The 20,518-nt window shown below is 39.2% G+C and overlaps 1 protein-coding gene across 10 annotated transcripts in view; it reads right to left on the bottom strand.

The window, feature by feature from the left end:
• Positions 1-20,518, bottom strand: part of TSNARE1 (t-SNARE domain containing 1) — a 311,118-nt gene that overhangs the window by 170,959 nt on the left and 119,641 nt on the right. For all 10 annotated transcript variants that reach the window (XM_088148899.1, XM_088148893.1, XM_088148901.1 and 7 more), the window contains one exon: positions 14,780-14,849. In XM_088148899.1, coding sequence (XP_088005025.1) covers positions 14,780-14,849 — 70 coding nt within the window. The remainder of the gene's footprint in view (positions 1-14,779; positions 14,850-20,518) is intronic.

Below are 20,518 nucleotides of genomic sequence, written 5' to 3'. Positions count from 1 at the left end.
ATTCCATTGTGGAGCCAGTTTTGCTGTCTCACATTTTTTTCTACCCTTGTCAATAGTGTTTGCCTTGCAGGAAAAGGGGATGGCCTTGTTTTGCTCAACCTGCTAAACCAGCTTGGTTTGGGCTCTGGGTATTGGGTGGGCTCAACCAGTATGGCTTATTCCACAGTTTAATGAACTTTGGCTTAGCACAAACTGGGCATGTACCCATTGAATTACCCCCAACTGACAAAACATACAGAAGACAGCTGACATTTTAAAAATCTCAAGACATCTTCATTTACTTCCTCCTCTCTATTGGAACAGAAAAATCTCCCATTTTAATAATAACAATAATAATAAAAGTTAACTGAACCGAGTTATCCTTTCTTCATACAAATGCATTTCTGAAGTCATGTTACCTAGATGACCTCTATTTACTCTTGCACATCAGCTGCCCACTTATCCGTCACTTCTGCAAGATCCTCTTTCTACTTTCTTCTATTTATAACCTACAGAGATGGAAAATGAAACCCATATGAATATCCAGAAATGCATTTACCTATGTGGTTCTGTATCCCTTAACAATTTCATCTCCAGGACCTCTGCATGTGGTTCCTGCCCATGGTCTCTCTTTTTAACCTCTTTGACTGGCTTCTGTGACTTAGTTTTCTTCTTCCCATATCCTCTTCCTTCCTTCTCTCTTCTCCTTCTCTCCCTGTTCTCCTCCCCTTCTCCTCTTCCTCTTCTTCTTCTCCTCCTTCTCTTTCTCCTCTTCCTCCTCTCCTTCTCTCAGTTACTTTATTATTGCAAATGCAATATATTATTATAATAAAATAATCCATGTCAAAACATACGAAAACATAGCAATCAGGGATGAAATACATGATAGCACATTTTAATGTTAGCAGGACAGAATTTAGCCATAGTACTAGCCATGATAACAGAGGAATCAGAATGTAGGAGCTTTATGCCAGAATGGCCTGCTGCCAAAGAGGAGAAATAAGAGAATTCCATATGTCCCTACAGAAATTGCAATATAGCAGAAAATGCACAATTGTTTCAATCTCTTTTGACTACCAGCCCACTCATTCAATTAAGGGGGTTGGGAATAACTGCCCAGGAAGAATCCTGATGTAGCCCAATAGCACATGCTCAAAATAAGTCCTTCCTTAACCTGGGGCAGGTGAGAGATCTTAAATAGTTGGCCAGCATCCAAGGTCTCATTAAAATCCAGTTTCTGCTGTTATCTGGTTTCCAAATGACTTCTAGCTGGTACTCCATATCATCTATCCTTCAAAAGAATATGTCTGGTCTTTTTATTAGCCAGGGTAAGAAAGAACCCAGTTGAGAATCTAGAAGTTGCTAGCATGATCTATTATAAGGAAGTTCCTCCAATGTAGGACCACATTCAATCTTTTCAGTCGTGTTAACAAGGATTAAAATTTTGGGAGAAATAGGGCTTCTGGGTTAAGGTTAGGGTTGTCACGAGTAGGAACAGCACTGTGGTAGAATTGCTGGCCAAGAGCCAGTTTCTGGCTGATGAAAATCTCTCCAGAGATAAGGAGAGATCTTTGGGATCACCCACTTGTACTCTGGAAGAGCTGATCCTTGCAAGGAGACCACATGAGTAGGTTGAGCGGCTTCGGAGCTGAGGGATTTACAACATGCCCTTAACCGCTGTGCAGCCTTAATGGACATTTGACCGGCAAAAGCATCAGTTTCTTAAACACCTTTGGGCTTAATTTTTTGTTTGTTTATTTATTTATTTATCAAATCTATATCACCGCCCAACTCCCCCACAAGGAGGGACTCTGTAATTACTTTACAGCCTAGGAGAGAGATTCTGAATGGCAGTGAAGATCAAAGACTCTTGGTGACTGCCTTCTTTTTTAAATTAAGAGGGGGAAAAAAGCGCTCTTTTAAAGGATTTTAATTTAAAAGCAAAAAGCTTAACAAGATTGTGATCCAAGAAAGTTTTAAATGGATAAAGGGGACAGTGATTTTTTAAAAACAGAAGAAATATATATTTTTTTCTCATGAAAGTGTCTTTGAAAATAACAAAATTAATTAGACTAACAGACCAGACCTTCGTGGGAATGCTGATAGTTTATTTTTAAGGACGGTAAATAATTGGTGGATTTTTCAGAACAAGAAGGTAAGGACAATATGAGATAAACTGTAAGACTGTAACTACAGAGAGCTAATTGGGACTGAAGTGCTAAAGATAGAGAAACATAAAACAGGGGGAAAAAAAGGAGAAGCCTACCTTTTACTTTCACTAAAGTAATTTACGTGCTTTCACTTTTTCACCATGGCAACCACAAGAAAAGCTGCTAAATTAGGAGAAGGACGCAGGGGTTTACTAGGAAAGATTCAAAATGGACAAAAAGATTTATGGTATGGAGCAAAGTAAGACAGAATTTGAAGTACCAATGATGAAAATGTAATTGCTAAAATGTATAAACTTTTGTTGAAATTTGAAACAGAGGAAGAACAGGTTAAAGAATGTGTGATAAAGTGGGCTAAGAATTTTGGTTAACATATACAGATGGATCAATGGGAAAATATGTCAAAAGTGTTGAAATTTACATTGTGTTATGATCATAAATAGAATTTTTATAAAATGATGTATCATTGGTATATGACACTAGAGAAATTATCTATAATGTATAAAGACACTTCAAATGTATGTTGGAAATGTGAACAACATGAAAAGACATTTAATGTGCTTGGTGAACATGTAAAAAAGCCCCCCCCCCAAAAAATGGATTCAAATGCATACTTTGATACAGAGGATTTTAAAGATTCATATTCAATTGAAGCCAGAACTTTTCCTTTTAGGACTGATGGATAAACAGAAAAAAGCCATGGAAGGTTATCTCAATATATGATTACTGCAGCAAGATTATTACATGCACAGGGATGGAAAGATTTGACACTACCTGCTATGGAGGAACGGTTGGTGAAATTGACAGATCTTGCTGAGATGGATCAATTAACTTCTTTGATTAGAGAAAAGACACTATCTACATTTATTGCTGACTGGAAACCTCTTATGGACTTTTTGTCTAAAAATGAAAAAAAAATGAACTTGTGATTTATGGCTTTGATGATTAGAAAGGATAGATTATAGAAAGAAGAGTATTATGATATAGCTTTAGAGAGAGAGCTTAAAATATAATTGTACCTATAACTGCTGTGAAGAATATCGGAAGCCACTTAGTATCTTTTTTCTTTCTTTTCTATTTTTCTTCAACTTTTTTTTCTTTTCTTGTACTTTTTGCTTTCTCTTTGGTTTCTTTCCTTTTCATTTTTCTTCCTTATTTTATATTAGTTTGTATTAGTTTTTATTTTCTTTTTTAAAAGTTTCAATAACAGTCATGTAAAATTCTTTCGGGGAGAAATAGGTGCATGAATTTGACCCCAAGGGTAACTGTGACATGGAGAGAAGGGTGAAAAACAAGGAAGCCGTCAGACTAGGTCTGGGTATCAGCTACCAGAGGTCAGAGGTCACAAAAGAAACAATCCATCAAGATCAGACAAGTACTGGAGGACAGCAATCAGAGATAAAAAGGTGGACAGTTAACTGTCAGAGACAGCAAATCATGTTTGACCCAGCAACTTAACAGGTCAACAAAAGACTAAGGGGACATGGAAAGGAATATGGGACAGACACAGCTGGCAAAGGATAAAGGATAATCTGTACAGGCCTTTGTTGGAAGACCACCAGTTGTGCCTGCAACTATCATCTACGAGGTCTTCAGTCTTCCTCAAGCCCTGTATGTTCTCTGCCCATGGTGTAGCAGGGGAAGTAAATATGACTAAGTCTATGGCCATGAGTTTGTAATGCATAAGCAACTGTACCTAATAAAGCTTTTGTAGGCTAACAGAGACTCTCTGTATGGTATATGTTCCCGTGGGCAGTGCATTGCTGCATAAGATCCTGAACTCCTATATCTCTGTTGAAAGTGTGTGAATGTACCCACTAATAAATTCTCCCCCCCCCAAAAAAAAAGTGTTGAGGCAAAGAATGAGAGAACTATAAATGGAGGAATTTGCAACAGGTCTCCATAGCACCCTTCCAGATAGGTGAATAGTCCATGTCATTACAAGGAGTAATAGGCCAATGGGGAACAACTGAATCTTTAGCCAGTAATGGGCGAGTTCTAACTGTATCCTACTTCTCAACTGCAGAGGGAAATCAATCTATCAATCAATAATATTTGATTATCCAAAGGTTTCCTGGATCCCACTGCATCCCACTTTTGATGAATATTTTATTCATTTACAGATAGGAAGCAAGAAAGTTAATCAACTTCTGACAAGAAGGCCAGATTCCAATGTTCTAACTCTGAAATGGGACATACACTTACCCCAAATTACTTATTTATATGCACACTTTCAGTGCCAGACCTACCTTGGACCCTGTTCTTTCCTACAACAATCTCTCCTCAGCCTAGACCTCAACCAAGGGAGCAAGAATTCCTGCCTGTTTACTTTTTAAAAGTTGGCAGTTCCAAATAACTGCATTTTTAGTAAATATTGGTGATTAACCTACCCCAAAAGAAGAGAAGGAAGGCTTGGAATAGTACACTGGGAACTGGGTGTCCTTGTCAATCCTAAGTTAGGGATGAGCCAGCAGTGTGACACAACTGCTAAAAAGGCAAATGTTTTTAACAGAAGTTAAAAGGAGCACTGCATCCACTTCACAGGAAACAATTGTCTGCTTTGCCCTGCTCATGTTCCGCCTGGAGAACTATGACCAATTCTGCGCAGAATAGTTCAAAAAGGACTAAGCTCAGAGGATGGCTGCCATGATGCTGAAGGGTCTGGAAACCAAACTCTGTGAGGAAATGTTAAAGGATATATTTAGCCTACAGAAAAGATGACTGAGGAGAGATATGTTAGCAATCTTCCAACTTCTGAATGGTTGTTGTCCCTCAGAAAAAGAAGTGGTCTTATTCTCAAGTGCCTTATAGAGCATGACCAGAACCAGTGGAAGGAAGGAATTTCAGCCTAGACATAAGGTGGCACATCCTGACTATGCAAGCTGTTAGACAGTGGAACAGGCTGTCACAAGATGTGGCGAGTTTTTCATTAAAAGTCTTCAAACAGAAACTGGACATTCTTCTGTCAGAAATGCTGTAGTGGATCTTGCACTGAGATCCTCTTTAAGACCATCCAACTCTATCCACAGCCCAACTGTGAGGGCTGTGAGAGCTGGACCATAAAGAAGGCAGAGCGCCGAAGAATTGATGCCTTTGAACTGTGGTGCTGGAGAAGACTCTTGAGAGTCCCCTGGACTGCTAGGAGGTCAAACCAGTCAATCTTAAAGGAAATCAACCCTGACTGCTCATTGGAAGGATTGATAATGAAGCTCAAGCTCAGATACTTTGGCCACCTAATGCGAAGAGAGGACTTTTTGGAAAAGACCTGATGCTGGGAAAGATGGAGGGCCAAAGGAGAAGAGGACGGCAGAGGATGAGATGGTTAGACAGCATCACTGAAGCAATGAGCATGAAACTGAGCAAACTCAGGGAGGTAGTGAAGGACAGGAAGGCCTGGCGCAATGTGGTTCATGGGGTCACGAAGAGTCGGACATGACTTAACGACTGAACAACAACAACAACTCTATGATTGTGTGTTCTATGAACTTATTTTTCTTTCTCTACATTCCTCTCCTACACGTTCTATCAAGTGGAGCTATGTCCAATGAAAGCACCATCTGCCATGTAGAAAAAGGAGGATCTGGTGCATAGGGAGGTGAAAGAGGAGAAAGGGAAAAAATATTGAATGGATGAGACTTTGCAAGATCCTCTTCGCTTACCAAGACAGGAACTGTGGGTGCATTGCTCTGTTTGCCCCAATTCTCCACTTTTATTCCAAAGGAGAAGCAATTTGGGATTTGTCCCCCATCCAGATTAAAGTTCTGTACAGGTTTTCAGCTGAAAACAGCCTTCTTTCAAACTGCTGTTTATTTCCAAATATGCCAGACATGGAACATATTCTGTATCAAAGCTTCATTGCCATTTACTTCAACAAACAAATAAAAAACAAAAGATAAACATGATATGTCGTACTTTGGCCCTAAAACAAAGCAATTCAGTTCAGCTCACAGGCATATGGCAGAATTTTGTTCACTCTGCAATTTTCAGTTTCTTTATCTAATTTTCACTTCCCAGACTAATAAGCATATCAAAATTCAGCTTTCCTTGGACTGTAGACATCTCTGATTTTCTGAAGCTGTTTTTGGCTGGAAAAAAATGCATTCAAAACTGCATATTATATAGAAAAGTGCATAAATAGGTTAAAAACATGATGGGGAAATGAAGTTGTTATTAGCTTTCAGAACCTTCAATTTCCATGTTTCTTTTCTCCCCCTCCAGAAATAATCAACAGATATGAACTGATAAGACATTATCATAAATCATAGTGATCATCCACGTGGTTCTATGCATAATTCCCTCTCAAGACAGAAATCTTTACAAAACTATGCCTACAATCACAGCAAGTTAATTGAGAAACCATTTTTCTCAATGCTTGAAAGGGGTTTCTTAATGAATGAAACTTATACCAATCTTTCATTTTATATTTTATCCTTAATTTTATATTTTATCCTTTATAGTAAAGGAACAAGCAGTCAAGAAATACACCACAGACTAGCACTTGGTAGAGCAGCCATGAAGGCTTTGGAAAAGATATTCAGATGCTGTGATGTGTCTATACCTACAACGATCAGAATTGTACAAGCCATGGTATTCCCTGTGACACTCTATAGAAGCGAAAAATGGACTTTGAAGAAGCAGGGTAGGAAGAGTATTGACACCTTTGAACTTTGGTGTTGGAGAAGACTCCTGAGAAGACCATGGACAGCCAAGAAAACAAACCGATGGATCATCGAACAAATCAATTCTCACTTGAGGCACAAATGGCCGGGCTCAAATTATCCTACTTCAGACACACTATGTGAAGACCCAGCTCTCTGGAAAAGTCTCTAATGCTGGGAAAGGTAGAAGGAAAGAGAAGAAGAGGACACCCAGCAGCAAGGTGGAGGGACTCAGTTACAGTGGCAATGAGTGCACTGTTGGTTGATCTGAAACACCACAAATCATTATGGAGATATCTATCTATGTGGTCGCTAAGTGTTGACAGTGACTGGATGGCATATAATCAATCAATCAATTGTCTGGCAGCACAATCTGTATCGACTGTAGCTTCCAAGTAATCTTTAAAGACTCACAAGGAACACACTGCAGTAGCCTTTCCTAATCTGAGGACCTTAGAAGTGTTTGATCTTAACTCCTACACACTGGCCAGCAGAGCTCTTCTGAACTCCTTCCCCAAAATGCTATGAACAAGAATAACCCATGAGAACGAGAAAAACAGTAAGTTGGAATAGAAAGTTAATGGCAGCCTTTAAAATCCAATAGAAAGTTAATGGCAGCCTTTTAAATCCAAAATGTATTTTATAGTGGAAGTGCAATTGAAATTTTTGTTGGACGGTTGTTATAAAAAATGGCTGTTTTCTTCACCGTTTCTGTATATGAAGGGATCAAGACATCCTAGACAGGCTTTGCTGCTAGGTAATATTAATTCATTCATTTGTTGATGAATTAGATGTATATCCAACTTTTTCTCCAGGTGCACAGAGAAATGTACACAAGGATCTCCTTTGATTTTGTTGCCATAGCAATGATCCTTTGGCAAAGTTTGGGCTCAGAGAAAATGCCCCAAAGTCACCTAGGGAACATCCATGGCTGAAACCAGACTTGCACTTGGGTGTCCCTGGTCTTGGTCCAACATCTTCTTCTCTACATCACACTGGCCAATACACAGAAGCCATCAACAGCATGGCTGGCTGGAGAATTCTGGGAGTTGAAGTCCACCCATCTTAAAGTTGATGAGGTTAAGGAACCCTGATCAATAGGATAAGGCAATGAACAATGAGGAGAGATGGGCACTTTGCATCCATTCCATTAAGCAGTCCCACATCATAATGAAGAAATGACATCCTGAATGTAGCCTTCAAAGTGAGGGAACCATTATTCAAGGTCCCAGCTTGCTCTGAGCTTTCAGTTCAGGTCCAGGAAATAGGGAAATCGATAGCTGGCAGGCTGAAGAAAGCACTAGAATGTCAGAAATGATAGAGTAGTGATGCTAAAATAAGAGAAAAAAATCAATACCTACAAATCATATTCTTATGTTCTATCAAACAGAATAGAATCATAAAATTGGAAGAAGACATTGAAGCCATCACGTTCAACCCAATGCCGGGATCCAGATGAAAACATCATCAACCATTATTAAAGCAAAGTATGGAGTATGCCATATGCAATATATACTCACTGCAATGACAGCCAGTTTGGTGTATTGATTAAAGGCACTGGGTTAGAAAATGGGAGATTGTAAGCTCTAGTCCTGCCTGAGCCACAAAACCAGTTGGATGACTTTCAGCCCCTTATTCTCTCTTAATCCTAGGAAGAAGGCAGTGGCGAACAACTTCCAAAAATGCTGCCAAAAATGTATTGAATGGCCTGCCTGCCTGCCTTCCCTCCTTCCCTCCCTTTCCCTCTGTCCCTCCCTCCCTCCCTCCCTCCTTCCTCCCTCCCTCCTTCCTCCCTCCCTCCCTCCCTCCCTCCCTCCCTTCCTTCCTTCCTTCCTTCCTTCCTTCCTTCCTTCCTTCCTTCCTTCCTTCCTTCCTTCCTTCCTTCCTTCCTTCTCCTCACCATCCATCTTTCTCAATCTGATTGGTGCTTGTTTCCCATGTGATCACCTCACTGAAGCCATCATAATGCTACATATGCAGGTTGCCAGAGGAAAAGTGATAAAAATGGTGGGGGCAAAGAAGAGAGAATGATTAATCTTATAACCAGCCCACGGTATGAAAGAGCTAAACGCTTCAAATGGGAAGGATAAGCAAGACATATACACCAAGAACACCTGCACACACTGAGTATACTTTGGTGATTTGCTGTAAATGTTTCGCTCACAAAACGATCCTGAACGTTAACACTGAGGAATGAACATTAAACCAGAGAATACTGGAAGTTTGATGAAAAGCCATTATTCATCTATATAAGACACAAATCCTTGTCTTTAAGTACAGCTCTTCTTCACTTCACGTGCTCAATCCAACTCTGGGGTGGTGGGGAAATTATTCTTCCCCACCCTCATCACAGGTCATTGATTGCATTTCCCTGTATAATCTTATTTGGAAGTAGTCCAATAGAATATAAATAACAACATGGTTTCCTCCATTAACCATCGTGATTCATTTATTTATTAAAGTATCTGCGGGACCCCTCTCCACTGTGTAAATCCTAAAGTTGTTTACAACAGCACTATGAAACAAAGCTGTGAATTAAAACTAATGAAAAGGCAACTATATGATGAAGAGTTAGCAGTTGGGAAAGATGCTAAGAGCATCTGAAACTTGTTGGCACACGGGATCTGCTGCAGAGGATATCCATCTCTGGGTTATCATGAGTCTGTCCACCTTGCTTGTCTTTGTTGTATCATAGTCTGTATCCTCTATCCTGAACACTGATCATAAGATCATTTAGAACATCCAAACCAAATCTTCAGTCCTTTCTCCTGTTCTTTTTTCACCTTCTCCTTCCAGAACAACCATTCTGTTTTTACTTTAGAAGTTTTTGATGGCACTGCCCTCCTTCACTATTTATTAGCTCACCACCCATCTAATTCATCTCAGTCACGTCAACCACCAAAGCTGAACTTTAATCAGCAGCTTAACATCTGGCTGAGAAAGCCACCACAAGGGACAAGGCCATTACTTCTCATGGCAATGCCTAGTACACATGCAAGCCTAGCCAGTGGTCCTAAGAAGAAATCAATTGTGATGTTCTCTCAAAGAGGTTGTGGCAGTGGTCCACTACACAGACTATTAGGCTGTCCTTGTATCCCATTTGTACAGTCCTCAAGTCCCATCCTTAAGAACCTATCACAGAAATACAATGGAAAAATATGAATTTTCCATTGGTCCAAGTTCGGGCTTGTGTATACTTGTACAGGTGTGGAAATAAGGCTGAAAATAGGTGTTTTAAACCTCTATTGGATTATCGTTCCTGCTATCCTTAGAATCCCCAAAGTTATAAAAAATTAGTGTTCCATCCTTTCCAATTATATACTATGTCCCTGTGATGTTCCTTGCAACCTTCAGAGGCCTAGGAATAGTAATAAAGACCATCATCAACAACAACCATCACAAAACATGGCTCCCAGATGAAAAACATTCACTGAACCATTTCCAGATGAAGGTCAGACTAGCACCTTTCTATTCACAGGACACCACCATATTTTAAAACCACATAGGTGATGTTTCCATTCATACATCAAAACAGGACTATGCAAGAAACATATCATGTCCATTTCACTAAGAAGCTGTTCTATTAAATTATAATTTCCTCCTTCTCTTTCTTCTTCTGATTTGTTTGTTTCCCCAGGGGCCCAACTACTTGGATAAGTGTTCTGAAGATGAGATCTCCTTTTGAAGAGGGCAAACGATATTTGACTAATGAGTGACAATTTTTAACAGGAAAAGAAAGATGCTTCCTTGAAATGTTGTTCCATAACTTTGCTGGGTCTTCCTGGTTCACCAAAGACAGGACACAGCTGATCCTTCATTGAGTAGAGTCAGAAATGCTAAGCTGATTCATTTTCCCAAATATGCCAGATTAAATAACTAATTACTTGTGCAGACAAGACAAGTTAAGTAACTCTTCAGCCTGGCATAAATAAATAAAATGCTTAGGGATTGTGACACTATCTCTAGAAATGTGGTTTCTAAGCTGACATAAATCTCCAGGACTATACCAACCCTCCAATGGTGCCACAGGGGATTTCACTGGATATCAACTGAGTTGGATTAACAAATCAGACCTCTGAAAAATTTACATTACAATGAACATCTCACAACTGCAACAGACAGAGAATCTGTATATATTAACAGTCTGACCAGCCTGATCTGATGTCCCAACCAGTTTCCAAGAAAGTCCTGGAAAGTAGGTCTTTAAAGGAAGGGTCAGAAGAGTATTTTGAGAGCTGATAAAATTCCTGTTCCCAAAAAACCCTTTCTGAAATCTTCACTGCCTGGCTCAAGTCGGGCCAAGACTCAACAATTGGCCTTACCAACATTTACAACTCCATGCTAATAATTTTAATTATGCAAATAAATATAAATACGTGTTAAAATATGCAACAATAGGTCTATTAAAAAAAAACACCTTTTCTTGGTTTCATTAGGAACAAGGAAATTGTTAAGCAAATTCCTTCCTCCATGAAATGCACTTAATGTCATAGGCTGCTAAGTATTGATTTCATCCTTTCCCCTTCCTGCCATACAAAAAACCTACAATTCTTTAAGTAACTCCTGGGGCAGTTTTGATCTAAGATGTTCTCTAGGTTTTGGAAATGCATTGGAATCTGTAGGACCCAAATAAAAATAAATATTTTGAAGCTATGGGTGATTCCTCATAAAATAGAGCCACTATTCACTACAGTCACAGGACTGAACGTGTGTCAGATTTAGGAAAGATCTTCAGAAGAATAGATTTCAATTCCATATGAAGGCAAATTATTCTGCTTTGGAATTTGCAGGATTTTTTTTTTTTTCCTTAATTGAACTGTACCTTTCTGAAGATGCCTTCCTAAATCTGTCTTAGCAAGATCTATAGGACATCCCCCATTAGGCCCCATTAAAAGAAGTCAACTACTCTGTGGTGGGATATTTCAGCCTCAACCACATTTAAATCCACACCAAAATGCTGCAATTGATCAGGAGGTAACAGGCCCACAGGAAAAGTATGCATTTCTCCAGCTTAGATTACATTGCAACATGATTTCTCCAAACATCTATATTTTCTAAACCTGTTTCTTCTCTACTGGAAACTGAGATAGCATCATCTACAGCTAGATTTGCAAGACAATGGAACTCTCATTCTTGCACCTCTAGGTCCTAGAAAGGGCTACTTTTGGTAGCCAGAAAGAAATCCAAATGGCTGGCTGGGGAATTCTGGGAGTTGAAGTCCACACATCTTAAAGTTGCCAAGGTTTAGAAACCCTGCTCTAGAGAAACTTAATCTAAACTGCATTGATTTTAAACCATGAAGGTATTTCTTTGAAGGGTTTAACATATTAATTCACTCAAAGCATCATTTCCAAACACCGATGGGAATCATGTTCATAAAACTTATACAAGCCGATTAAAAAGGACAAGGAAGATTTATTATTAAAATCCAGCCCTCCGTTAAAAATGTTAATACTTAAGGATACACGCATATACACATACTGAACTTTTGGATTTCTTGGGCACTGCAGGGATTTAAGAAAATGGCAATTTTCTCTAAAACCTTTAAAATCTCCTAATCAAAAATTTGAAGGGCCTCGTGTGGCTTATTTATTTGTTCGCTTATTCCATTGCTATCCTGCTACACTCCAATATGTCATTTTTTAACTTCACTGGTCTAGATGGAAGATATTCATATTATCAGTGTACCTATTCATTAGCATTTTAGACGACATCATCATCATCATCATCATCGCATTTTCAGCAGATTACATTAGCATTGGGTATAAAAATCAAGAATGGTTGATAGCAACTCTCATTGTTAACTATTATGGTGCATCCACCTTCAGATAAGCTCTAACGCCTGTATACAAAGGTATCCAATTAGGTCTCAAAAGTGGGGCTATCCAATCTGGTCTGCAACAATCCCAAATATTAGAAGTTTCTGTTACTCTTTACCCTAGCCAACAGAAGCCTAAGTATTTGGGGAACATTATGTGAAGATCCTGCTCCCTTAAGAAGTCCACAATGCTGGGAAAGGTGGAAGGAGAGAGAAGAAGAGGATGGCCAGCAGCAAGGGGGAGAGACTCAGTTACAGCTGCTCTGGGTGCACCATTGGAAGACCTGAAGGACCAGGTTGGGAACAGATCGTCTTGAAAAAGATATCTGTATGTGGTTGCCAAGAGTCAATGGCAACTTGATGGTACATCATTAATTAATCAAAACTCCTGCTTTTCTCTCCCACTGTTACGAAACAGATGTAATCAGGTCATGGACAGGGGGTATATGATATTGCATTAAAACCCACTAACACAAGAATAACAATATACATCCCTTGGAAAAAGAGATTGGTCCTCCTCCTCCTCCTCCTCCTCCTCCTCCTCCTCCTCCTCCTCCTCCTCCTCCTCCTCCTCCTCCTCCTCTTCTTCTTCTTCTTCTTCTTCTTCTTCTTCTTCTTCTTCTTCTTCTTCTTCTTCTTCTTCTTCTTCTTCTTCTTCTTCTTCTTCTTCTTCTTCTTCTTCTTCTTCCATATTTAATCCCTTGATGTGCTCCATCTTGAAGATATACCTGAAGATATAAACTCCTTCCTTTAGCTACCTAAATATCCACTGAGGATGGGGTGAAGTGAGGAAAGCAAACTTCCCGAGCTACGAGTTTGAAAGTTGGCATCTCAGAGAACCTTATCCTATTTACCAATCTAGGGGACCTCTGCCAATGCATTTGTAAGAGATCAGCATTCTCAGGCTGATAATGATTCTGGAGATGCTTGCACAAGCAGCCAGCTGCAAGCTTCCCCATTATCAGTGGAGACCAGCCTCTTTGACCAATCGCAGGATGGATGTTAGAAACAAGAAAATCTCTAACCTGGTGTACAAGACAATATACTGTTTTCATACTGAAAAGAGCTCAGTTGCTAGAATTCTTGGAACCTGTAATGGGCTGTAGGAATAACCTTGAAGTGCAGGAAGAAGAGCTGCAAACCAAGACAATGTTCAGATAAAATAAATCTGAGTCTGGGATAGGACTGTAATCTGAGAAAACATCTCAGATTTTCCCCTCCCTAGTTCTCCTGAAGACAAAGGTGGATACAGACTTGCAAGATTTGGTTACTGTAAACTTATAATACAAGCAGTACTGGTGTTCATAACCTTGGTTTCCTAGTTTGGTCCAGTTTGAATGGCTGGCAGAATCCCATCCCTGGTATCTCAATCAATCTTTGGTTTCTGAACTGCCAAGAGCCTAACTGAGAAGAACTGAGTGGGCCCAGGTTTACTACGATACTGGAAGTCCCATTTCCACTACATCTGGAGGCTTCTAGCTTGAGAGAGCAAAGCAGTATCACATGAGAAAAGTCAGTCTCTTAGAAATCCTGGTCCCACTTCTTTGAGGGTTTCAAAGAGCCATGATGGTACTAAGTCTAGGAACAGACCAAGGGACAATAAAGGTTGCAGAACAGGCATGCCAATCCTTCCAAAAATGGGTTCCAGTCAAAATTCTGGATGCTGAGCTTTGGACCAACTGGCTCTCCTCTAAAGAGTGCTTTCATGTACAGCAATAGGAACTGTAATCAAAGTATGACACGCCAGTAACCACATCTTTGCTGTGTTGGCTTATGAGTTCACCTAATTTTACATACTTTAATCGCATCCCCTTTACTTGTTAGTTGACCAAATGAGATAATGCCAAAGATTTATATAAAGTCATAAGATATTGGCACTTTTATGCCCAGTCTACTTCCTAGTGACTTTCTGTGGCACAGGACCACCTTCGGCGTTGAATTCCATTCTCCACCACGTGGAGGCTCAGAGAAGTGAACAATCCATCATCCTACAAAGAAAGAAATACATAGTCCCACCCAAAATGTGTAATTAAAAAAAAAAAATCCCAGCAACACCTTAAGGGACAAAGTTTCATGCATCGGAGCTTCTCATGCACCAGAGTTTAAAAGCAACTTCATACAACGTGAACCGATCTCGAGTTTGGAGAGAGACTCACAGGCTATCGCGCAGTTCCAGTGTGTCATTTTCTGTCCTAAGAGACTTAAGGCTTCTTTCCAGAGACGTCACTGGAAAAACAAGAAAATTTCTATTAAAAACAGTTGTTATAAAAAAAATACAGGGACAGTGCAGGGAACAATGCTGATCTCAGAGATTTTAAAGGACCCAAATCCGTTGCGTGAGAGCTAGCCTCTGTCAGAAATTCAAGGAATCTTAGATTGTGCAGGACTGCCTAGTCCAGGAGGAATCCATTACATGGAATCCTACTATGTAAGGATTGGAAGGGATCTGAAAGATCATTTAATCCAACCCCTTCTCCAGTGGAGAGATACGCCACTAGAGAAAATTCTGTAGATTTTCCTCTATACACATCAGATACTTGCTTTGACTTTGTGAAATTGCAAATCGTTTTTTGATAGTTTGTGGTTTGTAATCCCTCATCCCCACCTTCGAATTATATTATATATAGAAAGGCAGGACACACAAAAAGAAACACATAATGCAAAAAATATTGTGGCTCACTGCACAACCTCATTCAGATATAGAACAGGATTGATTCAGCTCAGCTCTGTAATTATAGCAATAACAACACAACTTTACTACTGTTTAACAGGAAATTCTCATTCTTTAGCTCCAGAATTTAGTCAGAGACAATTATTCTCCTTTTGGGAAAATAGATAGATAGATAGATAGATAGATAGATAGATAGATAGATAGATAGATAGATAGATAGATAGATAGATAGAAAGTGTTGCTACAGCCACCAACACAATGGATTGAAATCAGTCTCAGGAGACAAAAAGAAACACTGTAAAAAAAGAGAACTCAGATACAAAACCATGAACACTAGCCCCCTCCCCTATGTCTTGTGTTATTTTTGTGTTTTTTGTATCGTCCTTTGTTTTTAAATGTTTTAACAATTGTAATCCACCCAGAGTCACTGGGAGTTGGGATGATGATGATGATGATGATGATGATGATGATGATGATGATGATGATGATCGTCATCGTCATCCACCACCACCACCACTATCAATGTGGGATTAGCCCCTTTTGTTCTGGCTTTTAAAAAGCTGGGGAAAACCTGGTTCTTCCATGAAGCCAGGGAGTCTTTAGCAATCTCTTGGCCCTAAGACCAGTTGCTTTATTTTGCTAATATTTTTATGTGCAATTTCCACTTCCATAAGGATGTTTTTAAGATGCTATTTTTCATGGACTGCATGATTGAATCCCAGTTCCATATTAGGAAATGGTGCATTGCACAGAAGTGGCAGACTAGAAGACACTATGAGCCCTGTAAATAAATAAAGAGAAATAATTGGCCTTTGCACATTGCGTTGGTGAAATCCTCCCTCCACATCTCTGATGGGTGAGCTTTGCTAGACTCTGAAGATTTCTTCAATGTTTTTCCTGCTTTCACAGGAAAAAACAGCCCCATTGATTTACAGAACATTTTCTTAAAAGTCCAATCAAAAAGAGACCAGAACTCAGAACAGACTGGTGGGTGTCCATCACAGTTAGCTGGCTTTTGACATAAATAGAAAATATATTTGTTTTTTGTTTTGTTTTTACAAATTATACTTTTTTGGAGGGGGTTGCACTGAGAATTCAGCAGAGATTTAACATCTGTATAGGTGACCTTAAAGCTTTTGTACTCTGTGAAGTCCTTTGTGCTGAGCTTGGCGGTTTGCTTGCAGACATTTCATTACCCAACTAGGCAACGTCATCAGTGCTAGTGAGTGTGGGGTTTGCTCCCTTTTTATATACAGTAGCTTGCCCTACCAGTGTTGGTGGTGGGGGGTGTCTTTCTCCTTGGTAGTTTCTTGATTAGGGTATTGTTTTCTGCTTGGTTATTTGTCTGGTGTTGATCCCTGCTTATCTGGGTGTTGGTTACTGGAGAGGATGTGTTGTAGACTTTTTGCTTCCTTCCTAGTTTTTTAATTGTCTCTTTTGAACGGTGTGGAAATGTGGTTAACTCTATGTGTCTATTGATGGCTGGTTTATCTGAATTCCAAGCTCCCAGGAATTCACTAACATTTTCGGACTTGGCTTGGTCTAAGATGCTAATAGTTTTCCAGCTGAAACTGCGGTTTTACCCTTCTGGCCAGAGCGCTCACATTAGGCATAAGACTTTTTTCGGATATAAAACATAATGTATTGTACCATTGTAAATTAGCACTGCTCCATCAGGTGACTTGTACTCAGCCTCTTTTGCTACATAGAAGTTCAAGCAGTTTTTTTTTGCAGGGGGGCACAAGTTAGAAGAGGAAAAGCAAGAGATGAAACAAACATGGGACTCTTCTTTTTATGCTGGTCTGATAAGGAAACATGGAAGAGCTGTTCCCCGAAGATACAGCATTGCTCAGATGCTTCTGCTGACCAACTCGGCTTGGGTTTGGATCTCAAGTAAAGCAGGGTTGGGTCTCGTTAGAACATGGATGGGATACAGGGCCAGATTAAAGCCAACTGATGTCCTAAGAACAGCCCAACAATGTTGCCCTCAGCAATTCCATTGCTTAACTGATAAGACATTAAGACTTAGTAAGTGCTGAAGGTGAAATAAGAGATTAAAAATTCAGTTTCCTTCCAGGCCAGACTGCATAACTATATTAAATATAATTTTTCTTCAAATATATATAAAAGACAGTGATGGTGATAGATGTAGCAGTGCCAAGTGACAGCAACATCCGGAAGAAGGAGTATGAGAGCTGGAGAACTACCAGGGCCTGAAGGGGGAACTAGGTGGAAAGTCAAGGCCAAAGTGGTCCCAGTGGAGGTAGGAGCACTCGGGGCTGTGACTCCTGAGCTGGGCGAGGGGCTCCAACAGATCCCAGAAACAACATCCGAGCTCTCTGTCCAGAAGAGTGCAGTGCTAGCAGCAGCTCAGATCCTGCGCAGGTAGAGGACCCAAGATTGAGGAAGACACAGACCACCCATAGAGGTGAGAGGTCAATCTGAGGGTTTGAGGGTTTTGCACAGTATCTTAGCCGTGTTTAGCTAAGTTTCACACTAAGTAGCAGTAAGCAACATAAGCAAATAATTTCCTTATAAGTAGGGCAACAGAAAAAATCCAAAATTTCAATACTTCTAATGCATTTTTATTAACATTATTATAAGGGAAAATGCAAATAGAATTTTTACTGAAAACTATTTTTAATCGCACTCCCAAAGAGTTGAAGGCAACATAAGTTACTAGGGGAAAAAATTCTGTTGGTGCCCTAAACACATGTTTATTTTGTTTAAGAGTTAATCCAGGGTTGATGGGATTGATTGATTGATTATGTGCTATTAAGTCATTTTCAAGTCCTAACAACCACATAGATTTTCTCCATGATGACTGATGGAATACCTCGAGGATATCCCACAGTGGTAGGGTAGACTGGAAGTTGGGGGAAAAAAAAATTCTGGGAGTGAGCAGTGATTTCCAAACTGGTATATTTTGTGTTCTGTGATTTCTGTGATTTGTTGTTGTTTCACTATAGGAAAAAAAAAAATTCACTGGAGATGGCAAATAATATGCTATCGTAGCACCTTTTCCAACTAACACATTTGATTCAGATCAAGAAGCTTCTGCCTTTTAATTACATTTGTTAGTGAGAAAAGGTGCTGCCAGATTCCTGATTTTTGTTTTTTCAGTTTCCTATAAAGATAAATCAAGAACAATCTAAGGTACAGTATATGCCCAAATTATTTTATGGAATATATTTATATACCCCACCTTGAGTTGTACAAATAAAGGCAGGGTGTAAATCAAACCAACCAACTAACCAAAGGCCATAATTTTCTGATAGTAATGTTTTTTTTTAATTAATTTTATTTAATATTTGGAAAGAATATAAGTGAAAAAGGTGTCAGGAAAGAAAAATGCAAGACATTTAAGAAAGCAGAAACTAAGATACAGGTCATTATTCCTGCTCATTAAACTGAACATACTTGGTTAACACCGTGCAAGACACTAACAGAACGATAGAGAAATGCTGCAAGTTATAGATCAAATTACAGATCAATTGTATCAATTATATAAAGCAATTATGTAGCTTTGTTGTTGGATTGCCATCCTGTGATTCATTTGTAGTTATTTTTGTAGCTGCTTTGATTATTTTTTTGTATTCTGCTGTTTTTACGTGACTTGATTGTTGCGAGCTGTCCAGAGTTGGCTGGAGTTGGACAGCATCTAAACTGAATCAAATAAATGTAATACATAATTCTATAAACAAGAGAACTCAAATTTCAGATGTGGCAGAAATCCATATACAACATTATGGGTAAGAAGGGTTTCCAATTAGAATTAAATTCTGCATGAGATTTAGGCTTTAGTAATGTATTGAATGTGGGTTGGCTGAGGCTTTCAAGCCATATACAGAAAAGAAATTTCACCTGCAGGAGATCATTCCTGTTGGTCCATTGCAGACACAGACATGCAGGGTGTGGGTGTGTCTGCAATGAAGAATTTACCTGGGCCTTTGGATAAATCAAACCAGTCTTTCATTTTATTTGTTCCCTGGTAATTGCATTAGAAGGTTTATCATTAACAGAAAAGTACACAGACTTCTAATGAGCATTAATTATATCTTTTAATCAAAGGACTTAATTATTATGAATTACCTACTTCGTCTGAGAGAGAGAACGACCTCAACAGAGGGAAGATAGGGCGATCTTCTAGAGTCTAGATTATATTTCTATAAAACTCAGTTTGAGCCAATCCAGACTTGAGTTTTACATTCTCCGTGCCTGGGAGAAATGCGAGACTCTCCTTTTCTTAAATCGGTTGTTAATTTTATTAAGATGTTTAGGGAAAGTATAGAAGCACACCCAGATAACAGAGTAAAGCAAAGCACTAATGAGTAAGCAAGGGATCTAAAAATGTCAAACAGGCTATAGCTTGCTTGCTAGTGTATCATTAGTTAATTTCAATAAGAAGTACCTACTTAATTATTGAATATAATAGCTTGGTTTAATAAAGGTCCTCCTTCAAGTGTTTGGTTCCAAGAAACAGGAAGGTGGTCATGGCTGTCATGTCTTCTGAGTTGTATAATTCAGAAAGATCTATCTATCTATCTATCTATCTATCTATCTATCTATCTATCTATCTATCTATCTATCATTGATCTTTCATATATATATATATATATATATATATATATATATATATATATATATATCTTTCTCTTACACACACACACACACACACACACACACACACAAAACCACACTGACACACAGGGTATACCAAAAGTCAGGCCCCATAGGCTAATCACAATATGGTTTATTAATTTATTTTTTTTCCAGAGAAAATGTTACTGTATTTAGGAATGTTCAAAGGCCACATGTCAAAGGAACTAAGAAATGCTTAGAAGGAAATGGCATCCAATTTGAATATTTAATGCAATTTATATAATAAATAGTCTATGGGGCTTGACTTTTGGTAGACCCCATGTATGTGTGTGTGTGTACGTGCCTTCCTTCCTTCCTTCCTTCCTTCCTTCCTTCCTTCCTTCCTTCCTTCCTTCCTTCCTTCCTTCCTTCCTTCCTTCCTTCCTTCCTTCCTTCCTTCCTCCCTCCCTCCTTCCCTCCCTCCCTTCTGTCTCCCCTTCCTTTTCCTCTCCCTTTCTTCCTCCTTCCTCCTTCCTTCTTCCTCCTTCCTCCTTCCTTCCTTGTAGGAGGAGACCCATATTAGTCTATGGTACCAGAAAATCCAAAATAATTTTCTGCCTTTTAAGAAAATGTGTTATTTGGA

This window comes from Python bivittatus, unplaced genomic scaffold, assembly GCF_059951505.1.
Source record: "Python bivittatus isolate LINGU-HERP-01145 unplaced genomic scaffold, Pbiv_v1 ctg000590_np1212, whole genome shotgun sequence".
NCBI classification, from domain to species: Eukaryota; Metazoa; Chordata; class Lepidosauria; order Squamata; family Pythonidae; genus Python; species Python bivittatus.
This window is presented reverse-complemented; position numbering and strand designations above follow the sequence as displayed.